At 39.8% G+C, this 23,070-nt stretch overlaps 1 protein-coding gene across 1 annotated transcript; it reads right to left on the bottom strand.

Moving 5' to 3' along the window:
- Nucleotides 1–486: 486 nt before the first annotated feature.
- Nucleotides 487–22,784, bottom strand: SPICE1 (spindle and centriole associated protein 1). Its single transcript, XM_050333963.1, is given in 18 exon segments — nucleotides 487–1,354; nucleotides 1,739–1,826; nucleotides 2,158–2,260; nucleotides 3,078–3,249; nucleotides 4,534–4,928; nucleotides 6,913–7,137; nucleotides 9,135–9,282; nucleotides 9,907–10,020; nucleotides 10,022–10,039; nucleotides 13,590–13,855; nucleotides 14,558–14,695; nucleotides 14,918–15,060; nucleotides 15,363–15,448; nucleotides 16,976–17,097; nucleotides 17,870–17,972; nucleotides 20,991–21,137; nucleotides 22,170–22,217; nucleotides 22,672–22,784. Coding segments are annotated over 18 exon segments (2,454 nt in total). The 5' UTR covers nucleotides 22,756–22,784; the 3' UTR covers nucleotides 487–1,300.
- Nucleotides 22,785–23,070: the final 286 nt, after the last annotated feature.

A 23,070-nucleotide genomic window follows, 5' to 3' on the forward strand; every position in this document is an offset into this window, starting at 1 on the left:
ACGAGTTGAGGGATTTCATCCCTCAACAGTTAACAGTGAGTTTAAATGTTATTTCACAAAATACAGAAACATGAACCTTCTCCACTTCCCAAACACTGGAAAAATAAACTGTGGAAATGTCAATGAATATTTGAACAGGTCCTCATTTGAATCCCACATTTTTTAGATTTTCCAAGTCTGTTTAAAAAACAACCCCTTTACGGTAAAAAAAAAAAAAAGTATATTTTCTTAATTCTCCTCAAACTTGAAAGGACAGAGAGCTGTCCCCTTCCAGTGCCCAACCTCTGTCAATATCTTTATGGGTAAATTTAACAGCTAAAAAAAAGAAAAATATTCAAACAATTTTACTGAAAATCTGTTTTTTGAGACTTGCAGACATCTTCTTCTTTCCCAGACTTGCAGATTATTTTCATTTTTTAAAATCTCCATTTTTGCCCAGGTTTACTACAAGGTAAGAAACAGATAAAGGACCATTTTCTCACAATCAGAAGTTTTATTGTTAATCGTTACTAATAAAATAATGACTACTTTTAAAAGTCAAATAAAAGCAATATAAAACCATGGTCATTAGAATATTATATACACACATAGCAAACCAGCTTAATAGAATCGTATATATCAGTTTTCTATTGTATCAAATATAGTACCTAGCAAATAAAGATTCTGATTTCAACTTCAAACAGTCACTTTATATTTACAAAAATATTAAATAAGATTTTTGAAAAGCAATCCTCAAGTCCAGATGTAATCTGCAAACTGCACAGAAAACATAACTTTTGGGAGCAACTGTAAACCACAGAAGGAATAAATTCTTTCTGATGCAAATTCTTATCCATCAGAAACAGACTGGCTTCCTAATCTCCAGGTTCCTTTTGAATGTCACGTACACTTCCTCAGTTTTTCTGGACTTTTTCATCCCCATATTTTGTGCAAATAAATGCCCCAGAAGGTTTCACATGCAATTTCTAAAGCCTCCTGCCTTCAGTGTACCTAACACAGATGTCAGGTGCTGACTTATAATGCTACAGCAGCCTGAGTTTACAATCTTGTGAAAGATGTATTGGGTGAAAAGGTGCAAGGTCACAGCAGTGTGTCCCATTTGGAACCTCATTCCCAGGACTTCCTACAGCACTTTGTGTGGCACAAATACAGTAAGAATATTGACCTTTCCATACTAATGGCACTGACACAAAAGCACTTCAGAGTTAAACTGTACATCTGGAAAGGGGGATTATTATGATTGAACTGTGGTTCATAAAAAAAAAATATTAAAAAATACAGCACTTAAGTGCAGCTTCCTTCACATAATGTGCATAGACAATGCAAACCATCCTTCTTCTTTTTGCTTTTCTACCTGCAATAGAAGAAATCAGTTAAAATTTAAATATCATAAGTTTCCCACAGACTTGCTAGCCAGCAAGTAATTGTTGTCTGCTATCAGCACCATGGAGGGACTCACACCACCTACTTCAGATACCAAGTTTAAGCCACAGCTACCTTAAGAATTCCCAATTTCCCTTCTGGTGACGTATACTTTGCTGTCAGTACAGGGAGTCTTGTCCCCTTTGTTTCTCTTTATCACTCCTAATTTAGGTTATTTTGGATTCCAGGAGATAGGTTATCAATATGTCCTCACAGTTGCTTTCAAGCATATAAACAGATCTAAGACTGGATTACCAGACTGTACTACTTATATGACTGCATAATCAGATTTTCTGGCTGAAGATTTCAGTCTCACCTTTGGTCTTTGGCTGACAGAAGTTACCTTCACACTTTCTGACGTGGCACTTGGGGGTGAACAAGGTTTGCTGGAGTCTCCTACAGACCTGGGGATATTCAAAATGGGACTGAAGGAGTAACAAATGGAAATGACTGCTAGAATCACATCTCAGATTGTGAGTCAGGATTCCTCATCAATAGTCTTCAACAACCCACATCATCTGTATAATCACATTGCAGAAATTTTAAATACAAACAATGGAAGTTGTGAGAAAGCTATTGGACTTTTGTCCCACTTCCACATAGTTTAATGTGATAAAGTCAAGGAAAATCCATGCAGCTAAACAAAAACATGGTGATTTTCCCCCTGTGTTCAATTTCTGCTGCATGGGTAATCAAGACACTACAAAAGTAAAACAGTGAAGGGTTAACTTTTACCTTTTTATACTGGTCATACTGGCAGAGGAATCCCCGTTATCCTTGGAGCTGTCCACACCAACTGCCACGGGAACAGACACTTCAACTGTCCTCCTTTCATTTTCTAGGCAATAAATAACAGCTTGTTTCTGATGAGAACACAGCAACATTGCACAACATTCATTTCACCCTCCCACTGAGGGAAGGGACACCACATACTTCTTCACAATTGCATAGAATATACAGACCAGAAATAAAACATCACTGGCAGTGACCGAGCAAGGTAATCTGATGGAAAGAGCACCCAAAAGACCAAAAACTAGAATGTGTTTGAGAACTGGATAATGACTTTGCCATGGTTTTCAGAAGCCTGATGGTCTTTTTTATAAAAGATTCTGCATGATGGAGGACTGATTAAAAGCCTAGTGCTGTCAATCAATGACTGTCACAGAATCAATTAAGTTGGAAAAGACCTCTCAGATCATAAAGTCCAACCTACAATCAAACACCACCATGCCAACTAAACCATGGCACTGAGTGCCACATCCAGTCTTTCCTTAAAGATGTCCAGGGACAGTGACTCCACCACCTTCCTGGGCAGCCCATTCCAATGCTTGACAGCCTTTTCTGTGAAGACGTTCCTCCCCATATCAAAATATAGCAATTGCTCTTCAGACAAGAACGTAGCAAAGAACTGATTTACCATGAAGCACAATACAGTCAGCAGACTGATTACTAAGAAACTAACTTTAGGAGAGCTTTAGCTGACATGTTTCAAGCTCTCTTAAGCAAGGAGTGTTTGTACCACACAGTCACTGACAGCAAGTGTACTGCTGACTACAACCACTCATCCAGTAGGATAAGGACACAAAACTCTCAAAAGAAGAAAAACATTGTCTTACTGTTTTTTGTCCTGAAATCCCTTGAAGCTAGGTACTTACCAGTATAATTCAGGGATGGGGGAAGAACAGGAGACAGCATTGGAGGGGCCATAGCAGCAGCAGCTAATTTTTGCTGGTCTATTAACTGCAACAGTTTATCACGTGCTTCTGTACTCTGGCGATTCAGCTCTGCTATTCTTTCCTCCAAGCTCTTCGATACCATGAGATGAGTCTGCTTGGATAATGAGGCAGTTACTTCCAGTCTGACAATTTGCACCACCAAGGAGAGCATGCAATATATTTCAGGTACATCTATGCATTTAATTTTCAAACTGAAAGTGAACATAATTATATAGCACCTCCCATGAAAAAATTGATTTTTTCCCTCCCTTTCATTGTCCTGTATCTAAGTCCTTTATTGACTAGACAGTACATTACTTTAAACTGATTTTTCAAATAGCAAAAACACAGCTATTGTCCGTATAATTCAAGAAATAAGAAGAACAAATCCCAAAAAATCCCACCAACCATCGAGCAATTAACCATAGTTAAGAAAATACTTAATCAGAGACGCATATTCAGGAGGGTGTGGGGAACTTCTAGCAGAAGTGTCCTGGAACTCATCTTTAAGCTATGTTTTCACCTGCTTTGACCTCTTCACCTCCCCTTCACTAATTGCTTCCACAAAAATACCACCTTCTAAAAGTTTACATGGTCTTGTATAACTAAACACTGACTAAACATTACACAACGTAACAAAATGTGAAAAGTGACAACACTCTTGGCCTACACTGAGGAAATTTACATGAGGAAATTTAAAGTCTGTAGGATCCTTAACTGAACAATCAATCAGCCACTGTGATGAACAAAAGTAAAGGCAGAAGCAAGTGCAGGGATGTTTCTCTGATGTTAACTCCACTCGCTTGGGTGTCACTGAATAACTGCTTAGTTGCAGGTTAAAGTTTTTCAAGTGAACTGAAGCCTTCAAGGTCTCTCTTTCCCAAAGATTTTGGGATTTTCACAGAACAGGACTGACAACACAGACACAACAAGTACATACACTGTAATCAAGTATTTGCAAGATATGTACCTGCACTAACTTTAATCTCATGGGTTTCTGGATCATAGCAGCAAAAGAAGTGTATGATGTGGATTTAAATATGCATCTTAAAAGCTTGACAAGAACCTGTGAATTGGTGCAGTGCTTTTGTTGTTTATATCATCCAAGCTAAAGGAAAAATATCTGATCACATAGCAACCACACCTCTTTCTGCAGCATCACCTTATCCTAAACCTCTAAATGTGCCACACACTTTTCAGCACTCATATATAACAAAGGCTAATGTGAGAAACTACTGTTGATCTCCCTAGGGAATGATAAAAATCACAATTCTCCAAGCAAACAAATGAAAAGAATAACAACTGACAAGAGGAAAGACACAACAGCACCAGTAAGCCATGGGAAAGTAGATCAGCAAAAGGGGGATTCAGCCTTCCTCTTCTGTTTAATTCTCACCTGTCCTTGGGAAGAGTCTGGACTGGGATCTGCCTTTTGTATTGGGTCTGGCTGATTTGGGCAGTCACCTGTGTCTCCAGAGGCACCCCTGAATTTGTTCAGCTGAGCTTTAATTAGAGCATTCTGCCGTGTCAGCTCAGCTATCTGTCCCAGCAGATCACCACTTTGAAATAACTCTCCAGCTGTGCTGTTTTTTCTAGTGTCACCTGGGCAAGACAGACTGATTTTCTTGTGGGAACCCTCCAAGCCTTTGTCTGCAGAAGGAATTGGTTGCCTTCGAGAGATGAGACAGCTTTCCTCAGGGGTGCTCTGTGCCTTCAGGGAGGAAGGTAAGCTCCTTTCCTTGCATGGTTCTCTTTCAGTGTTTTCAGGAGACTGAGAAATGGCTGTAAATGCTGTGAACAAGAAATAAAGGAACAGTAAGGACAAAGGCACGTGATCCTCACTGAAGAAACTAACAATGACTTTGTTGCAACAGAGAACTAATAATCAAGAGGGAACTCGAATTGTAACATCTAGCCTGAATGGTGTTACCTCACTGATCAAAACCACTCTATGCAACATCCTGCTGCAAGAACTCACCAGGTTTAGTATCTCCTATTGCCAACAGCCTTACATTTAAATGATTTAATTAGAGATTGAGAGAGAAGTCAATGAGGAGAAAATAAATTCTTTTGAATTTCTTAGCTGACAGATCAAATACTATTTCTTAGTTAGTCCTCCATTTTTCAAAATCCAGTTACCTTAATTCTGGTATTTATATTGGACTGTTACCAAAATTTTCAGGATAATAAAACATTTTGTCATAATAATAAACTAGCTATTTACTCAGCCCCTAAAAAGGGGAAGTACTGTGGCCAGTAAAAGTAGTTCAGTATTTTTTGTGGTCATCCTCAGCAAACAGATAATAACACCACACAGACATGACTAAATAAGTTACAGCACTGTCAGCTGCTACATTCTAAGTCCAAGCTGAATTTTGCAATCAAAACCTGATTTTCTATGCTTTATATACCAAATAGCCCATGCTTTCCCATTCTATAGCTTTTGCCTCTTCAGCAGAGAACAACATTTAAAAATTTACACTCAAGTGTGTTTTATGAATCATCGAGCATAAAGAAACATTCAATCAGTTTAACATTTGTTGAGCTGTTTAGCATCAGTCTTGACAGAGTAACAATATATTTCTCACACAGCTAAACTGTGGAGAAGTCTAGGAATAGTTTTATATATTCTTGTTTCAAATGACAGACAACATCTGACAGTTCTCAGCGGGACTGAAACAAGACATTTCTCTTTGTAGAACAAGACCTTTAGTTCACTTCTTCCAGATTTATTATATACTTCCTCACAGCACAGCAGCCCACTAAACAGCTCAACTAGGTATAAACTCCCAATTGCCCTGCCAACTCCTTAAAAAAATCAAAAGGACTTTTGGTTTTCTGACTTGGAAAAGGCTTACAAAACAACACAGCTGAAAAGCGAGGGGAAAGGAAAAGGGAAAGCACAGACCCCCACTACTGTGCCCTACTTCCTGTCAGCAGCCATCAAACCAGCCACAGATATAACCATCTGCCTCTCACCAACAGTGTTATACAGGGCCTGGCATGTTCAGTAAGATGCATGTGGATACAGTGACTGTTGCAGGAGGAAACAGATAATTCTGAGAGTCACAAAGGGTCCTGCCTTCTGCTCACTTCAAGAAGTTTAAGTAAGAAATACCTTCCCTAATCGCTCCTGATGAACTTTCCGCCCAACAACAAGAACTGAGCTACCAACCTATGAAACTCCTAAAGCCTATGGATACTGACACAAGATGGAGTTACCTGGTTGTCTGGCACCACATAATTTCACCCAAAACTTCCTCAAATATTTCCTGTGTATTAAGTGAAACTCAATAATGGAAACCTGCCCCCAAAGCCTTCTAAAAAACCCTTTTCTGGGAAGATTGGCTCAAAGCAGGAGTACACAGCCTACAGACATCCTGGTTTGTTCTGCAACATGGGCTGCAGACGCAGTGAATTTCCAGGCTTCAGTGGTCCCATCATTACAGGTGATGGAAGCTGGATAATACTAATGGCAGATGGAAATCTGAGATGATGTGCTGTCCATCACTGACAAAGAGCTACAGCAGTCATACAGAAAAGTGACAATCAAACCCAGTACAAAATGAAAGTGTAAGTCTGAATTGCCACTGACAGTATGGCTGACCATAGATGGAAAACAGAAAGCCTGAAGGATATCTAGCAACAGGCACAGTAAGAAAAGAAATGTGTCTGTGGGTGCAGCAGTCAGAAATTCCAGCTGTGCACCAATGTGTCCAAGCATACAGAGTCTTACAGACTCTGAAGTCTACTACTACAGCCACAGAGATCTCACCATTCTGGAGGGAAGACAATTCCTGACTGCTCTTCTGCTGTGGGGGTGACAACAGCACAGCTGGCTGGAAGATGTGAGCTGGCAAGTTTCTACCAGATCCCACACCATGTGAGGCACCTGGCCCCGTGGGAAACGTGAAAGGAAGTTCTTCTTGTGGGAATTTCAGCATATTTTCCCTCTTGCCTACATCAGTCTTAGGCTCAGAATAGGTCACATCAGGTTTTTCTAAAGAAAAAGACAAAGCAGGGATAAAAGTTAAACAAACAAATGACAAAAAAATAGAAAAAAATTAGGTTTAGTGCAATAGCAGTGTAGGGAAAAATCTCAGTAACAACTTAGATACCAGAAAAGACAAGACCAGGGTATGTTTCACACACACTCCTAACTTACTTCTGATTCTCAGGTACAGAATTCTTTCGCTCAAGCATATTACAAATCTTTACTGGCCCTAAGATCAAGAAAAGCTCTTACATATAGCCTCACAATCTCAGGATATTAGTATGAGATCTGTTTGCAGCTCATGCTAAGGATTTAGAGACACATGACTTGTGAAGAACAGGTATCTGAGGTGCATTTGGTGACGTTCTCTTGAGACAAAACCTACTCACTTGTTCTAATGTTCATATTACGAATTTAATAGCAACAATGGTGGAGTAGAAAATAATTCAAGGCTTTTTAAAGCTCTTTGATGATTTTTTACAATTGAATTCAAACGAGACATCTCTTCAATAAAAAAACTGTTATTCTCCTCTATTTAACTACAACTAGTTTGTGTCTGTTGCCATTTATTTTGAACGTACCAGAGGCACACAATGAAAAGCATGAAATTCAAGCTGTAGTGAGCTGAGAGATCATAGTAATTTTAATATACTTCTATGCACTGCTCCATTGATGCCATCTTTGCATTCTCCACAATTTTTTCAGGACATTTGTTCCCATAAGAGAAGTTAGTGGGAAATTAAGGAGAACATACCTGATCCCAAAATACAAAAGACAAAAAGCACCCTTCAATGACAAAGAGTGAGAAGAGGCTGCTTGCATAAAATACTGCTTGTGGTTTACTTAACTCAGACTTTAAATTTAAAACCTGCCACCCACTATTCAATGACCTTGGCAAGAAATAAGGTCCTCCTGCTCTGCTTCACTGTACAGAACTACATTTCTGAAGTATCTCTCCCACTCCCTTCTCACCTTCCTTTCCTCTCTCCAGAGAAGACCTGTGTTAGCTTACAAATGCTTTCTGTGCTAGAACTACCTAGTTCAAGTGTTTCACATTCAGACAGATGCATTAAGGGTTCAAGAGATCTCCTTCTGAAGGAGCAGGAAGAAATATTATTGTAACTTTAGAAAGCTTTCCTCACAGAAGATGCCATTTTTAAATGAGGGTTGCTTTGCTGACAGTTTGGATTTTATATTTTGGGGTGTGATTTCTTTTTACTTGCTTTTACAAAGCATGGGTCAATCACAAAAAAAGAAGGATCTTGTATGTGGCTTCTTCCTGAGAAGAAAATTCTTCCAGAAAGGAAGTTTTTAGCTATAAAAACATCCACAGACCCAACATTTAACTACGAAATACAAATAGCTCTGAGGAATCTTGGGATTTGCAAGGATTTACTGACCTTGATAACAAAACCAATTCATTTAAACAATCAATCAGGAGGACAGTTGGGAGAAAACCCCATGGTGAAAGAAGGTTAAAAGTACAAGATGAATCGTGTTTGGTTAGTCTGGCCATCGATGCTACTGGCTTAGCTTAGCCTGTGTCCATATCACTTAACTGGTCACTCACCTCTCAGGTAACATCACAAATACCAAGTCACAGACCTCTGCCTGATTGTTTCTGGGCCTCAGCAGCTGCTGTTTTGTTCAGCAGCGACCTCCAGTGCCTTAGGGAAGAACCAATCTCACACTGTCAGGCTGCCTTGGCAACAGGAAGGCAACATCCTGATTGTGTTGGGTTTGGTTTCTTTGGTTGCCTAGGATTGTTTTAAAACCCTCAGAATAAACCCGACTTTGTAAGCCAGTTTAAGGGGGAAGGCTACTCCCCTCTTTCTGTGCTTGTGCTCGCAGCAGAACCTATGCCATGTGGATTTACTGCAGTGAGATTCATGCTCATGCAAGAAGTATTTATGCAAGCAGACATCTTTAAATACCAGATTTTCCACCACAGGGATAAACTAGCCACAGATCCTGTTTCATCCTTCACACATGCATATACACACCTTGGCTGTTTGCTGGACCTTTTCTGGCAATTCCCAAATGTTTAGAGCTTTGTTCTCTTTCAGGTTCTACCAAGGGGAGGCCTTTAAATGCTTGTGTGAGAGACATCAGCTTTTCATCTGTTACTGTCATGTACTGCTGAAGCTTCTTCTAAAGGAGGAAGGAAAACAGAGATCCAGAAATTTGTATTCTAGAAATGTGATTTAGAAAATCATATACCACAAGCAGCCCTGAGAAGTAACTTGGCCTCTTAAACACTGCATGGTTCAACAGCATTCCAGTGAGGTATTAAATAATATTGTCTCCATGTTTCTTGTTTATAATTGATTTGTTTTCCCTTTCCTAACTGAGGAGACCAATTACTTTGTGAGGTTGCTCAATCACTCCATTTCCAAAGGTAACCATTGATAAATCTACCTCCACTGAAAACTGAAAAAAAGAACACATAGTATTACATCTAGTCTACCCTGTTGCTCTAGTAGAGTTAACAGCAAAGAAGTGTGAAGGAACATGCTTAAGCTTTTAGATTGATAAAGGAAAGCTCAGTTTCACTATCTCAGGCCTTGAAGTGAAATAAACTAACAAACTTCCAAACATTCCTTCCCCGCACCTGCTATCATAATTCTCAAGCTCCTCTTTCGATTTTATCGTTTTTTTCTGTTTACTGTTAAAATCTCTAGAACATGAAACAGTGCATCTCAGCACATATTTGGAACAGAACTCAGAATTCTATCAAGTCATCCTGATGGGTAAGGAGCGAGGAGGGCTCAGTACCTGCATAGCAATGTTTTCTTCCCTCACTAGAAGTACTTCTGCAGTCAGAGCATCAATCAGTTCTCTGTGTTCATTCAACATCTCCTCCTGCTGCTGCCTCATCCCCTCTTTCTGCGTGAAGCTGCATTTCAGTCTAAAGAGGGAGAAAAGGTTAAAAACCTACTACAAACCAATACATACTCACACTTGAAAACAGGAATGAGGCAATATGACATCAAACTGTAACAGCCCTTCCCACTATTGCTTAATTGGCTTCATTACTTTCATGACAAAACCCAATTGTCAGGTCTTGAGAACTGCCAGAGAGCTTATTGTTTTCTCTTTGTTACTCCAGAACACTGTATAGAATTCTACATATCCTTGTTCTCCTGCCTTTACAACTTTCACAGGCTGTAGCTACAACCATTGTCTCTCTGCACAGATACAGTTTCTCAAGCCACTGAATCTTCACCAGTAATCAAATAACTCCAGGTGTGCTAATGCTTGTCAGTATCCTGTGCTACTTGTGCCTATTCTTTACTTTCCCTTATTCACTGATGAAGACAAATTTGACTAGATAAAGGAGAGAGTACTTGCTTTCTAATGTTTTGCATCAGAGAAAACTTCAGAGGGTTTCAAATATTTTATTTTTTTAAAGAAGACAATAAAAGTTTATTTGTTAGGTAATCTACATGAATATGAGGCAAACAACCTTACTGTAAAGAACTTCTTGCCCTCAAAAAAGATATTAATAATCTATTAGGATAGACCACTGCAGCAGTCTGGTCTCCTGTACAAGACACACAAGAGTCCCTTCCACTTCTAACGGATAAATGGAATACATAACTGCCACTTTTTGGACCACCATAACTAAACAAGGCTACAAATCCACATAAACACATCAGAATTAGCAGATGGAGCCCTTCCCCAGATGGATGCTTGCATTTACTCAAAGGAATCCCTGAATAAGAGAAATACATCCCATCTCCAAAACATAAGAGACCCTGAAAAGCAACTGAGTTATTCTTTTTTGCTGCCAGACAAAATTAGAGCATGAGCTGCCTATCACATACCTTGAATTATTTTCTGCTGGCATTGGGACCAGAAGTGAAAAAACAAAGGAAGAAGTATTAAGACAAAACATCTCTGCAACCACATAAAGTAAATGCATAAATATTTTTGAGAATAAATCACAGATACTGTTACCAGACACAAAGACAGGCAGATATACCTCCCTTAAGCATATCAGAGACCAGCCATCCATTTTCTGTTTCTCTTCCAGCTAGGGAGAACAGGTTTTTTGGTACTGACCCAAGTGAAGCAGGTTGACTCAGAAAATGGTAAAAACCTGTACATGTTCGTATCTTTTCAGAAACCAAAGACAACACAAAATATGCACTTTTACCATGCACTTTTACCACCACCAGGTAGGATTTGTGTCTGGTACACCCTGAAAGAAGTATCTTCATTCCAGTCCACTGCCAGAGGTAGCTCTAACCACATAAGCTTTAACACTGCACCAGAGCATGCAGCAGCAGTGAGAGAGAGAACACAGCAACACAGATTCAGGGAAAATGCCCATACTCTTTTTGCCCACATCACTCTTAGCAAAATGGGGATGAGGAAGGATCATTTCTAACATTTGGCAGATGACATCAAAATTAATTTAGAAACCAAGTCAAGTTTATTCACTTCCCTTTAAGAATCTTTTACAGTTTTGCAAACACTTCAGAAGTTCCTTTTCCCCCTTCTCTCTTGCTTCTTCTATATTCACTACCTTCTTGTAGCTGTTGATTTTTTAACCACTTAATAAAAACACTTCAGTGAAAGATTCAGGAATTCAAGTTTCTCTTCCTATTTTTTAAATATGATTTTGAGAATATGTTAAGCAACATCCTTTATTGTAATCCTTCTGCATTCAGCTTTTCTGCAGCAAAACTGGAAGAAGAGAAAGGGAATCTCTCCGAAAGCTTTGAAACCTCTTGAAGACTGGCTGTTTAACTAAAATCAGAGGCTTTTAAAATATCCCCTGCAAAGTCATTTTCTTGAAAGGCACTGCCAGCTATAATTCAGGCACTGGAATTCTGCTACCTCTCCTCACACTAAGCAAGATAGATGGTGCATACAAGTGCTTGATTTGTGTCTAACATCACAGGAACCAGGTTTTAGAAAATACCCAAGACAAGCTGTGAGTCTTTCCAACAAATTCTCAAATTCTAATTGTAATTAAGCCTCCATGAAAAGCAAAAAAGACACTTTAGATTATGAATGCACACTGTATCTCAAGCAATATAATATACAATAAGAATACAATTAACCACATTTTCTAACTCGAGTGACTTCTTCATATTGCTACTTATGAATTTAGGCAAATTCATGAGAGTTGCAGACAAATCTGCAAGCAATAATCAACTTCTGGAAAGAAGAAATGGTAACAAGAAGTGATAAAAATATGGGAGTAGCTTTGGAAGAAGTCTGAGGCTCAGGAATGACTCACTTCAGTGGAAAACAAAGAACCTAAATAGGGTTATAACTGCAATTATACTGATAATGCAAATTTGATGGCTACTTATTTGACGTACTCCTAATAAACAGAAAACATTCTTTTGGAATTGAAAGGTCCTTCCTTATAACTGCAAAAGAACCAAATTTAATTCTCTGCTTTGATGTTACAATTTTAACAGAGCAAGCATTATTAACTTCTCTTAAAACATATGGCTTTCTCAGCCTAAGTCCATCCTCTGATGGTAGTTGCTTTTCACTCTCAGAATGATTATTTACTGTTTGATCCCAAGACAAAACTTAATTGAAGTAAATTCTTCAATATAGATTAAATACAGGGTAACACAGAGAATAAGTTGTTATACATCCAGAAAAAAAAAATTTTAAAATAGGGTGGGTTCCCCCTGCCAATTATTATACATTCTGAAAAGGAACCAAAATAAGACAGTTTGACAGTCATTAGAGATCTATTACCTTTGCTATGAAATAGAGCATTAGGATTTAGATAACATGCTCTGCTGCACCTATTAAAGAGTGCAGGAACTGCCATAATCCTGTTTAAAATGTCACATAGGCCAAATGAATCTGTGAGACACTGCTGCATCTTGATAGCTCTGGGGTACAGAAGAAATAAAGCATACATTTCTTTCCTTTGCTTTTTAAAAAAAGAAGTTCTATATGGCTTATAGGTAGTCTTTATGGAATTCCATTAATTCCCAGCTGTGCGCTGCTACAGTGAGCACTTCAGGTCATTCTTGCTTAAGGCAGAGTTGCTGTTATGGATAGAACAAGAGAGCTAAGGAAACCCACAAAGAAAATTGGAGATTTGGGTCCACTGCTCTAGTGACAATAGTGTTGGCTTTTGGGAGGCAAAAGAAGACAGGGAATTTGTAAACAAGGCTGTAGTTAATATCCTGCTACAAGTCTGAACATATTTAAATAACAAATTTTAAATTATTTCAATGGGTATTTTCTTCTATTAGACACTGAGAGACTAACTCCTCCATTTTTGATACAGAATACCAGTTTCTAACAAACTAAAAGTTTCAATTCCTAATTGCAAGCAAACCAAATAATAAGCAATGATAATCAGAGGTCAATGTAAAATTATTGGGAGACAGGAAAGACCAAAGTTCACATCTGTAAAGTAACTTTATACCCTTCTTCATTCACTCTACAGAAGCAATTCTAAGTCTTCTCACCTCTTTGAGGTATCTCATCAAACGACATAGAGCGTTCACCAGTGACAATGTAAACCCAGAGAGGCCTTCACTTCCCTCTTTTTTTTGAACCTCACGACCTGTACATCGCTCATATTCCTCCAATTCGTGTTCCACTTCATGTATCATGTGGTTGAGAACATCTAGGCTGGACTTCTTGTCCCTCTGAAGGTCGATGGGGTTTAAATTAGCTGGAGAATCATCTCTCCTCTGTCTTGCAGAGTTCTGTGCAGCTTGCTTTCTTTTCACTGAGAGGGGAAAAAAGTGTCATTGGAATTTCAACTTGTATAGAAAGCTTTGCAGTACCAATGAAATTACACTGTTTATTGAAGTAAATCAAAGGAAAGGCCCTCTCTTGCCATAAGCTGAAATAGACCATCAAAGAATGTTCCCAGTCATTCCAACAATTTTCAGATAATCAAAAAATACATTTTCTGCCACCACACGAGTACCTCTCAATATGACTGAATGGTGCTTTCATCTTGGATACCTGTCCGTACTTTCCTCTTTCCTACTTAAAAGCATGGAAACAATTTGGTAGTGGAAAAATAAGCTGCTTTCTCATATTCAATAAGCAACTCTTTTACAACAATCCTTTCATGCTACTTGTATCTATGTCAGTCCCCACACACAAACACGTGTAGAACATGCAGACTGAAATGCATCACAAGTCTGTGCAGCACATAACACAAAGCTGTATCAGAACTAGAAAAGTCCCATACAGGAGAGAACTCCACGACCTGCTAGGTAATGGACAGGAACACAGGGGAATACACTAGACAAGGAGCTGTGGGACATCCATCCTTAGATATCCTCAAGATGCAAGAGTGCCCTTACCAAACTTTGGCATTAGCCCTGTGATGACTTTCAAAGATCCCTTCCAACCTACACTTTCTTATGATATTGAGGACCTTGGCCCAAAGGGTATATTATTTTTAAAAGTACTGAACTCTTTGCTGCAATTTGCTTTTGTTTCCTGGAGTTTGGGTTCAGCACTTGTCTCACACTGTCAGTGGAGTCTACAGTCTCTTCATCTTCGTTCTGAAGTCTTGAATGGGTTCTCTTGATTACGCTGGTAGCATTGAGGGCTGATTTAAACACAAAACGAAACAAAAAATACACATGTGAAACACTTCAAGCATGTTATGTTAAGTAATTTTATCAGAAGAGCCAGCTGTTTAGTCTGGAAATTTATCTGAGCCAAATTAGCACACATCTGTTTCTCAACCCCCCACAGAAAAGGAATTCCTGACAAAATCCTGTGAACAGCCTCAGAACCCTAAAGAGGCTGCAATTTTGGCAAATCCAACCTGACTGATCCAGTGATGGAGAAACAGTTGTTGGAGTCAAAGGCACATTTGATTCCTGTGATGAGGTGGATTTTCTCATATGCTTTTCGGCCCACAGCTGAGAATTCACCGAGGAACTTTCTTGTCTCAACAACCGAAGTAACCTACATTGAAATCAAGCAAAACAGTGAATTGTAACAGGACAACAGCATGATTTTAAATTAACTGTTCAGTCTAGATAGAGCTTCTAAAATTATCTGCAACTGCTCAGGTGAGTTCCCTGCTCAAGTTTATTCCCAGCCTGAATGTTACAACAAGGCCTTTCCTAGAAATCTGATGTAAGGAAAGTAGGACAAAGGGAAACTTCAGAAAAGCCAATTTAACTATAGCCATGCAACACCCTCTTAACACCATCTATTTCCAGCAATAAGCAGGTAGAAACCTGAATGGATGGATTTGTACTGACCTGTCAGAATTGATGCTGGATTTGAAACCTAAAGAATTAGGGAGTCCATCTTCTGATAATGCTTCCTCTTCATCTTCATTAAGAGCCTTTCAGGAGACAACAAAGAAAACAAAAGGGACTTCAAAAGAACTGTCTCAAGAAAAACCAAAAACACTTGTTTCAGTCTCCAAAACAAAATTTAAGGAAGAACATACACATTCAAATCCAAAAAAACCCCAAATTCACACCCCTTTGTGGGAAGTTCTGGGGCACTTTAGCACCTAAGAAATACCGATACTGACAATTGTCTCTGAAAATAACTCAGCAAGTTATTATCAAATATTTCCTTTGCATGACTTACATTAAATAAGAAAGACCACATACGCTGAAAGATAAAATAAAAGTTGAAAAGACCATATCAAAACAAATATAGAGATATAGCAGGCAGAAGATGGAAAAAAGCAACTTAAATCATAGGATTTGTGAACTTTCATCCAGCTGACGTTACCAGGTAAACAACCTTGTAATGAGACTTGCAAAATTACATTTATCTTCTGGGTGTAAAATGCAACCTGACCAAAATACAATCCTGTGGACCTCATTTATATGAAAACTTAAGCAACCATATTTGGAATTAAGGTTCCCCAAACTACTAGGTTCTGAATTTCTGGGTAGGTTTTACCAGATAGTCTTTAACTATGATCTTCATAGGCACATAAGAAAAACTTACAGACGCTTGCCAGACAACTATCAATATATGTTTCTTTTAAAAATTTCAGCCTATCCTGCAGGATGCATCCAGTGATACAGCTTTCAAAGATGCTGCAGTTAATTATCATGCTAAAAAAACCAAACAAAATCCCACAGAAACAAATACCATACTGAAATACATGACAGAAGTATTACAACTCAGATTACAAATACTTGTGAAGGATACCAGGAAAGAGGAGTAGAGAATCATGACAATATGACACCATCACTTTTGCTCCCACAAAGCCCTTTTGGTCTTCATTAATGAACTGTTTTCTAGGAGCATCATATGCCTGTTCTCAAACCACAGTGAGTATTCCTGGTACAACTTATGTTATGAGAAGAAAACAGAACACAGAGGCTATCTAAAAATTTTAAAAACATTTCAACAACTTTTTAAACAAATCTGAATAAATGCAGAATAAGGGGGAGTATTAAAAGTTACATTTGTAGGACTAATCAAGGCTATGGAGTGAACTGGTCCCCATATATGCAGACATAATTGGTAAATCAGAGACATATTTTGAAATGTAACAATTAGTTAACTAATACAGGATTTCTTCTCTTAGACTGTAATTACTTTGCTCTCTTCCTGATAATTCCAGAATTTAAAAGGCAGGGCACGCTACTATGAGAGAACTTCTACAAGGCCTATCATGTTTGTTTCTCATATCTGAAGGTTAAGAAATCAAAAAATCATGATTCCCAGAGTCTCACAAAACAAACTCACCTCTGTTTAACTTCATCTACTGTGAATGTCATCAGTGTGGTATAAAACACACAAACCCCAGGTTAAGGTCAGCTTAGAAACTCTACCTTTGAATACTCTTACTTTGTGCAAACAAAAAAGCCACAGGGTATGCATGGAACAAAACATACATTACCTGGGAATCCATGACAGATTCACTAAGGATGGAAAGCTGACTGGGAGGATCACATTTTTGTACAACGGGTCCTTGAGACGATTCTAGGTCACAGTTAGGGGCCATTGTTACATTAGGGAAACCTAGAGGAATTAGATAACACAGGGAAGAACAGAGAGGACTTGATCTGTAGTCATGCCTCAAGACTTTGTACGGAAATGCAAGTTCCTGTACTTTGCACAAAAAGGGTCACAGGGGTCTTATGTCGCTTTAAACAATGACCAAAGACCAACCATAGAGTTCTCTTAACACACTTGGCCATGTACTGGGCTTTTGTCCTCCTCACCTCTGTAAATGCACTTGTGCAGAAGCAGCATGCAGGATGAAACAGTTATTAAGAATAGAAGAGAATGGCAGCCTACAGAGAAAAAAATCTTAAGATTTCACATGCAAACAGACAGTCCTGCTTTCCAGCAGCATAAGGATTCATAAACCAAGCTAAGAAAAGGAAAAGCCTAAATCAGCAGTTGCTGATAAATCTTTAGCAATATCCAAGAACAGGCAGTCAAGCGCATGTAGCAATGAGAACCAGAACAATGAGAACCAGTGGCTCCAACTGGTGCTCTGCATAGGCCAGTAGCTTGGCTGTCAAACGGTGAGTATGAGGTGTTTAACACTACAGGATGTGCAATTCCACAGTGGACCAATACAGTGGAATAACTATCCATGGGTCACTCTGCCCTGCCATGGGAGGTGTTATCCTCATCTGTGTTTCATTCAACATGAACAGGATAAATTGTACTACATTAGATGATGAGATGAAAACAGTTAGAAAGAATACTCTGCAAAGGAAGACTATTTATGGAAAGCAAGGAGATAACCTTAGAAGTACTACCATATGTAGATGAGATCTACCTGTTCGTGTGCGAGGAGCATCCCCAAACACGTCTTTTGCCACAGCAATAACCTGATCAGATCGATCCAATACATCTTGCAAATGGTAGTGATCAGACAGAATCTGAAATTATAGTGTGTAAGGAAACACTTCATACTGAGCAGACTGATTTTTTCTGTTCTTCCAACAGTTATCAAGACAACAGCCGACGAGACAGTGTTTGCAATGTTGGTACTGTGTAATTAGATCCAAATTAAGATAGATCAGAAAACCATACTTCATTCTGAGTAACTAGAATTCACACTGTTTTTCTGAAAAATTAAACAGTTATTACTTCTGGGGTCCCCATCAGTACTGACTCTTTCTCTTTAGAGCCAATCCTCTCATTCCCTTCTCCCTTCTCCTCCCAGCTTGACACAAACAAGAAGCTGGGTGTTTACGACACACTCAATCAAAACACAGACATATCTGGCAATTAAAAAAAAAAATCAGTATGCATCCTCAAATCATCTGATCTTAGAAGATCCCACAAAAAAGTAAGGCTCACGTATGCCCTCCTACTCAAAATTTGAGAACTAAGTGACAATTTTTGCTCTTCAAGGAATCATAACAGGGACTTGTTCACAAGAGTTTCAGAGCACTCTATGCCATTATCTCCACAGAGTTTCTTTCACTGTCCATTGGTAAATTCGCTGGCTTACATTCAGCCTCATACAAAAAATTCTAGGCAGAGGCATTTCACCTGTTTCTCTCCAACCCCCTCTTTTACTACACACTTTGTTATGTCAGGAAGTTTCCCTATGTATCTGGTTTCCATGTCTTTCTAGTCCTTTGAGCTTGAATTACTCTGCAGTAAATTAGACTTCTCCTCATAATTCATTTAGCCAATCAGTGAATATTCATCTTTCAATCTACTTTTCCAGATCACTATTCAGTTTTCACATCTGATACTAATTAAATCTAGTCTTTCCATTTAGTCACTTGATGTCAAAATAATCCAGGCTTTTAGACAAAGCTATGCCAGATCTGCAGAGGAAATAAATATAGAAAGAAAAAAGGGAAGAGTTTATGTGATACCTTTCCCTAAGCCAATCAAAATGAAATTGATGTGTATAATCAGAAAAAAAATTATCCTGATTAATTTGTTTGCAACCTCCCTACATTAGAACCTTTTCAGCATCAGCAGGTTCCTAAGCTTTGCCCTCCTGCTGAACATGTTATGAACATTTCTAGAGCTTTGCTCCCAAGGTAGATTAGCTCACATTTGCTTGCGAAGAGAAGAAAAAATTATATCAGCTTGTAAACCCCTCTAGGCCCATTTACATGCCCTCAACAAATTCACCAGATGGTGTACTTTGTTCCCATTTGGTACCACCTACGAATTTTATTAAAAATCATTTTTGCTCCCGTTTCAGATTGTTATCAAAGATATATAAAATGGACTAATCCTAAAATCTCCCCACACACTTAGACAATAATCCATTCACCACTACCCTTTGGTGCAATACACTAACACTATTTAAAAAAATAAATTGTTACAGGACCAATTAGTGTGGTACCTGCACATTCACAGCCCTCAGTTACAGAGGTGAACTCATTTTTTCATTCAGATTTTCAGGCAGAAAAATCACCGAAATAATAACATTTTGCTTATCCATTTTTATAACTTTTGCTCTCTTTCTCTTCAACCTACAAGAGAAACCACACCAGTAGCAGCACCTGTCATAGCTTTTGTCTCTGAGTCTTTGGCAGTTGAACAGGATCCAGGGGGCTTAGGAAGTTGCACTCACAGCAGTAACTAAAAAGATCACCAAGGTAACAGAGACAAGGAGATAATCTACAGTGCTTCTGCTCCACTGGGAGACAGAGTCCCCCCCAGTTTCTCTGAACAACAGGACCTGGCAATTAACAAGATTTAAGCTAGGGACAGGTCAAAATGGTAACTCTTCCATCTGTTTTATTTGTCTCTACGTACAAGAAGCTGCCAGTGTTTCAAACAGCAACAGCCAGATGGGTTTCATCTTGCCTGGAATCATTTCCTTTTGTCTTCCTATCTGGAAGCATCTTTTCTCTGATTGAGAAGAAGACACAGTCTATACTGAATAAATAAATCTTTTAAATTATGAAGGTAAAGCCACTCAGGAGGAATTGACATTTGTGCACTGTCATTAGAAATAGCAACAAATATAAAAGACTATATGCTAAACACGAGTTTCACAAAGCCACATAATAGGTAGTCCAGCCAAATCTTAGAGAGTAATCCATCTTTGTGATACATAATTTGTTTCTGCATGGAAGTCTTATTGAAACTAGCCTGCTATTACATTAGTGAAATTCATATAGAAGTCCACAGGTCTTCTGAATACTCTGCTGAAAAGCACTTGGCAGGAAAGCATGAAAGCAACAAGAGTCAAAATTGAAGTTTGAGGCTTGATTAGCACAATATCCTTAACACAAAAATTCTACCATGATTGCAGAGAAACAGGGGTCAAATAGGCAACTAGATGGTGATCTTAAGTTCTAGGTAGTTTGATTTGTTTCTATCTATGGCTGAATGTTCTCAGAGATCAGAAACAGACTTCTGAAAAATTACAAAAGATGAAACAAAGAAGAGGTTTGTGATGGTTAATCCACTGCACATTTATAGGACTACCAGATCATGTTTAACTGTTAGGCCAAACATTGTTCATCACCATTCTTTACCTACAATTCTCATTTTGTTCAAGTACAGAGGTCTGAAAGCTAATTTTCAGATTAGTTTTCATAACATATGGCAAGGAGTGACCTGCCATGTGAAACAAAAGGAGATCTACCACTGAAATGCCTTTTCAGACAATGACAGCTACTCACTCTGCTGACTAGGCTTAGATTTACTGCTACAGTTCAATATTCAAAAGCAAATTAAATAATGTATTTTCAGTCAGAGTGCTTTAGAATGGTGAGAGAACAAGCTTTTCGATTCTCAGATGACAAGCTTGTCAGTCACAGCTCCAATCATTGTGTGTGTGCGGCATAGAGTGTCTGCATACACAACATCGGGTTATCCAACAAGAGGAGCAAATGTTGCCTTATGTGCAAGAGCAGCTTTCAATATTGCTGCAAGTCACCTGCAGCAGGTTGGAGTGCAGATTTAGCTCTCACCTCACGCATCAGGGTCAATTTCCTTTTCTCCAAGGAATCAGCATCCAGCTGCTTTAGCTTCTTCCATTTGCTGTTCAGTGCTTTCTCTTGCAGTTCCAGATGTGCCAGTGCTTTGTTTTTTGATTTGTGTATTTCACGGCGACGCAGCTACGCAAACATAAAGGAAACAATTTCAAAATCAGGAGACAATCTAAAGCAAAATCTGCAGGCTAATGCTAACAAGCTCCTCTTGATTTTAACATTCATGCACAGAATATTATTTACATTACTTTCATGGTAATACCAACGACAGCCTCATAAACATCTACAAGTGTAAAATGCCATTGGTACCAGCCAAACTTAGAGCAACTCCAAAGGTGAAAGGAGAAAGTCTCACAGTTTCCATCTGCCTTACACCACTGACTCAGCAAGGGTTTTCTCAGCTGTAAAGGAAGCAAAACCCAAACACTACAACCTATAACGTGCATAAAAAGACATCATGCATTTTCCTGATTTAACACTGTTGGGTCACCACAGATATTCTCCCTTTTCTTCTGACAATGAGATGTATAAGAAAATAAGAGTCTAAATCCAAATTAAAGAAATTAAATCTGAGGTGCTTGTAAAGTCTCTGGAAGGTATCAAGTTTATAGAATCAAGTCTCTCTGCTGTTGTGCCCATCTGTCTTGATTTCCCTGCCAAAATTTATAAGCAACAATAGCTTATACTGCCTATACATCCTGGTAATTAGTGCTATCAAGAAACATTAAATGTAATGCATATATATTGCAATGAACAGATTGTTTAGGATAAAGAAATTATGTTAAATTGTTTTCAGAATTGGCGAGATTCCTCAGGCAAAGCACTTCTTTCAGTCCTTCCAGCAGAGACTTAACTTCAACCAATCAACTGAGCTTTTACATATTTACGTTTTTATGCTTTTATGATGGCATACAGTTCACTGAAACAAAAACTATGACTACTGCTTCCCAATGGGAATAGAAAACCAAAAAAACACCAACTGCCGACTTGGGGATGCTTGATATCACAAAGAACTAACACTAAAGATCCAACATGTTCAGAAGCTTAAAAGGGAGATTAAACAGAAAACATCCCTGTAAGTGTGGTAAACAGTTACATCAGACAGGCAGCTAAATGTCCTTGCTACAGGGAAAGAGTGGTGGTTGCTATCAAACTTACAATATCCTCAGGAGTTGCACGGTGCACTGTCAAGTCATGGACGGTACTCTGCGAACAGGAACCAGGGAGTTCATCGAAAGTCATAACTTGAGGACAAACTGTTTGGTTTTTAAGTTTCGTTACAAAAATCCCCAAACCGACCCAACTTCCAAACTACAATTAATCAGCATAACACTACCCAGCGGTGCAGCCCCCTGGCGCTGCGGAGCATTCCATCCCCGGCAGGCGCCAGCCAGCACAAACGGCACCTCCACCGAGCCCCGGTGCGCCCGAGCCCCTGCAGAGGGGCAGGCCTGGCATCCAGCGGGGCCGTGGAAACCGGCGGGGCCGTGTCCCCCCCGCACACGGCGTGTCCGCCCGCCCAAACCCGCACGCAGCCCACGGGATCTCCACGGGCGAAGCCCTACGAGGGCGGTGGCCCCCGGGGGCTCCCCCAGCCGTGGGGACGGAGGCTGCCCGGCTCTCCTCCCAGCCGAGGCCGCCGGGAGCAGGGAGCACTCACATCCCAGTCCCGCTTAGCCACCGCCGCCTTCCTGGAGCCCTTCCTGCCAGCGGCGCGGGGCCGCGGCCCGCGCAACACCGACATCACCGCCCAGGGAAGGGGCGGGAGCGGCGCCGCGGCCGGGGCCGGGGCCGGGTCTATTCCTCGTTCCCCGTTCTCCCCGCCCCGAGGGAGGAGCGCGGCCTGCCCTCCGCCCTCCTCCGCCCGCCCCTCGGGCCGCGCTCCCGCCGCCGGCCCCGCCACGCGGGCGGGTAGCGATGGTGGCCGGTGTTTCCTCTGCGCTCGGGTTGTCCGTGAGGAAACAGCCTCTGCCCCTGCCCTCCCTCAGGGCTGCAGAGAGGTGTCCCCCCCGCCCCCTTGAAGTAGGGCAGTGCCTTGGCAGCTCCAGCCAGCTCCATA

This window comes from Myiozetetes cayanensis, unplaced genomic scaffold (assembly GCF_022539395.1).
Source record: "Myiozetetes cayanensis isolate MyiCay16 unplaced genomic scaffold, myiCay2020 scf5-8, whole genome shotgun sequence".
Classification (NCBI taxonomy): domain Eukaryota; kingdom Metazoa; phylum Chordata; class Aves; order Passeriformes; family Tyrannidae; genus Myiozetetes; species Myiozetetes cayanensis.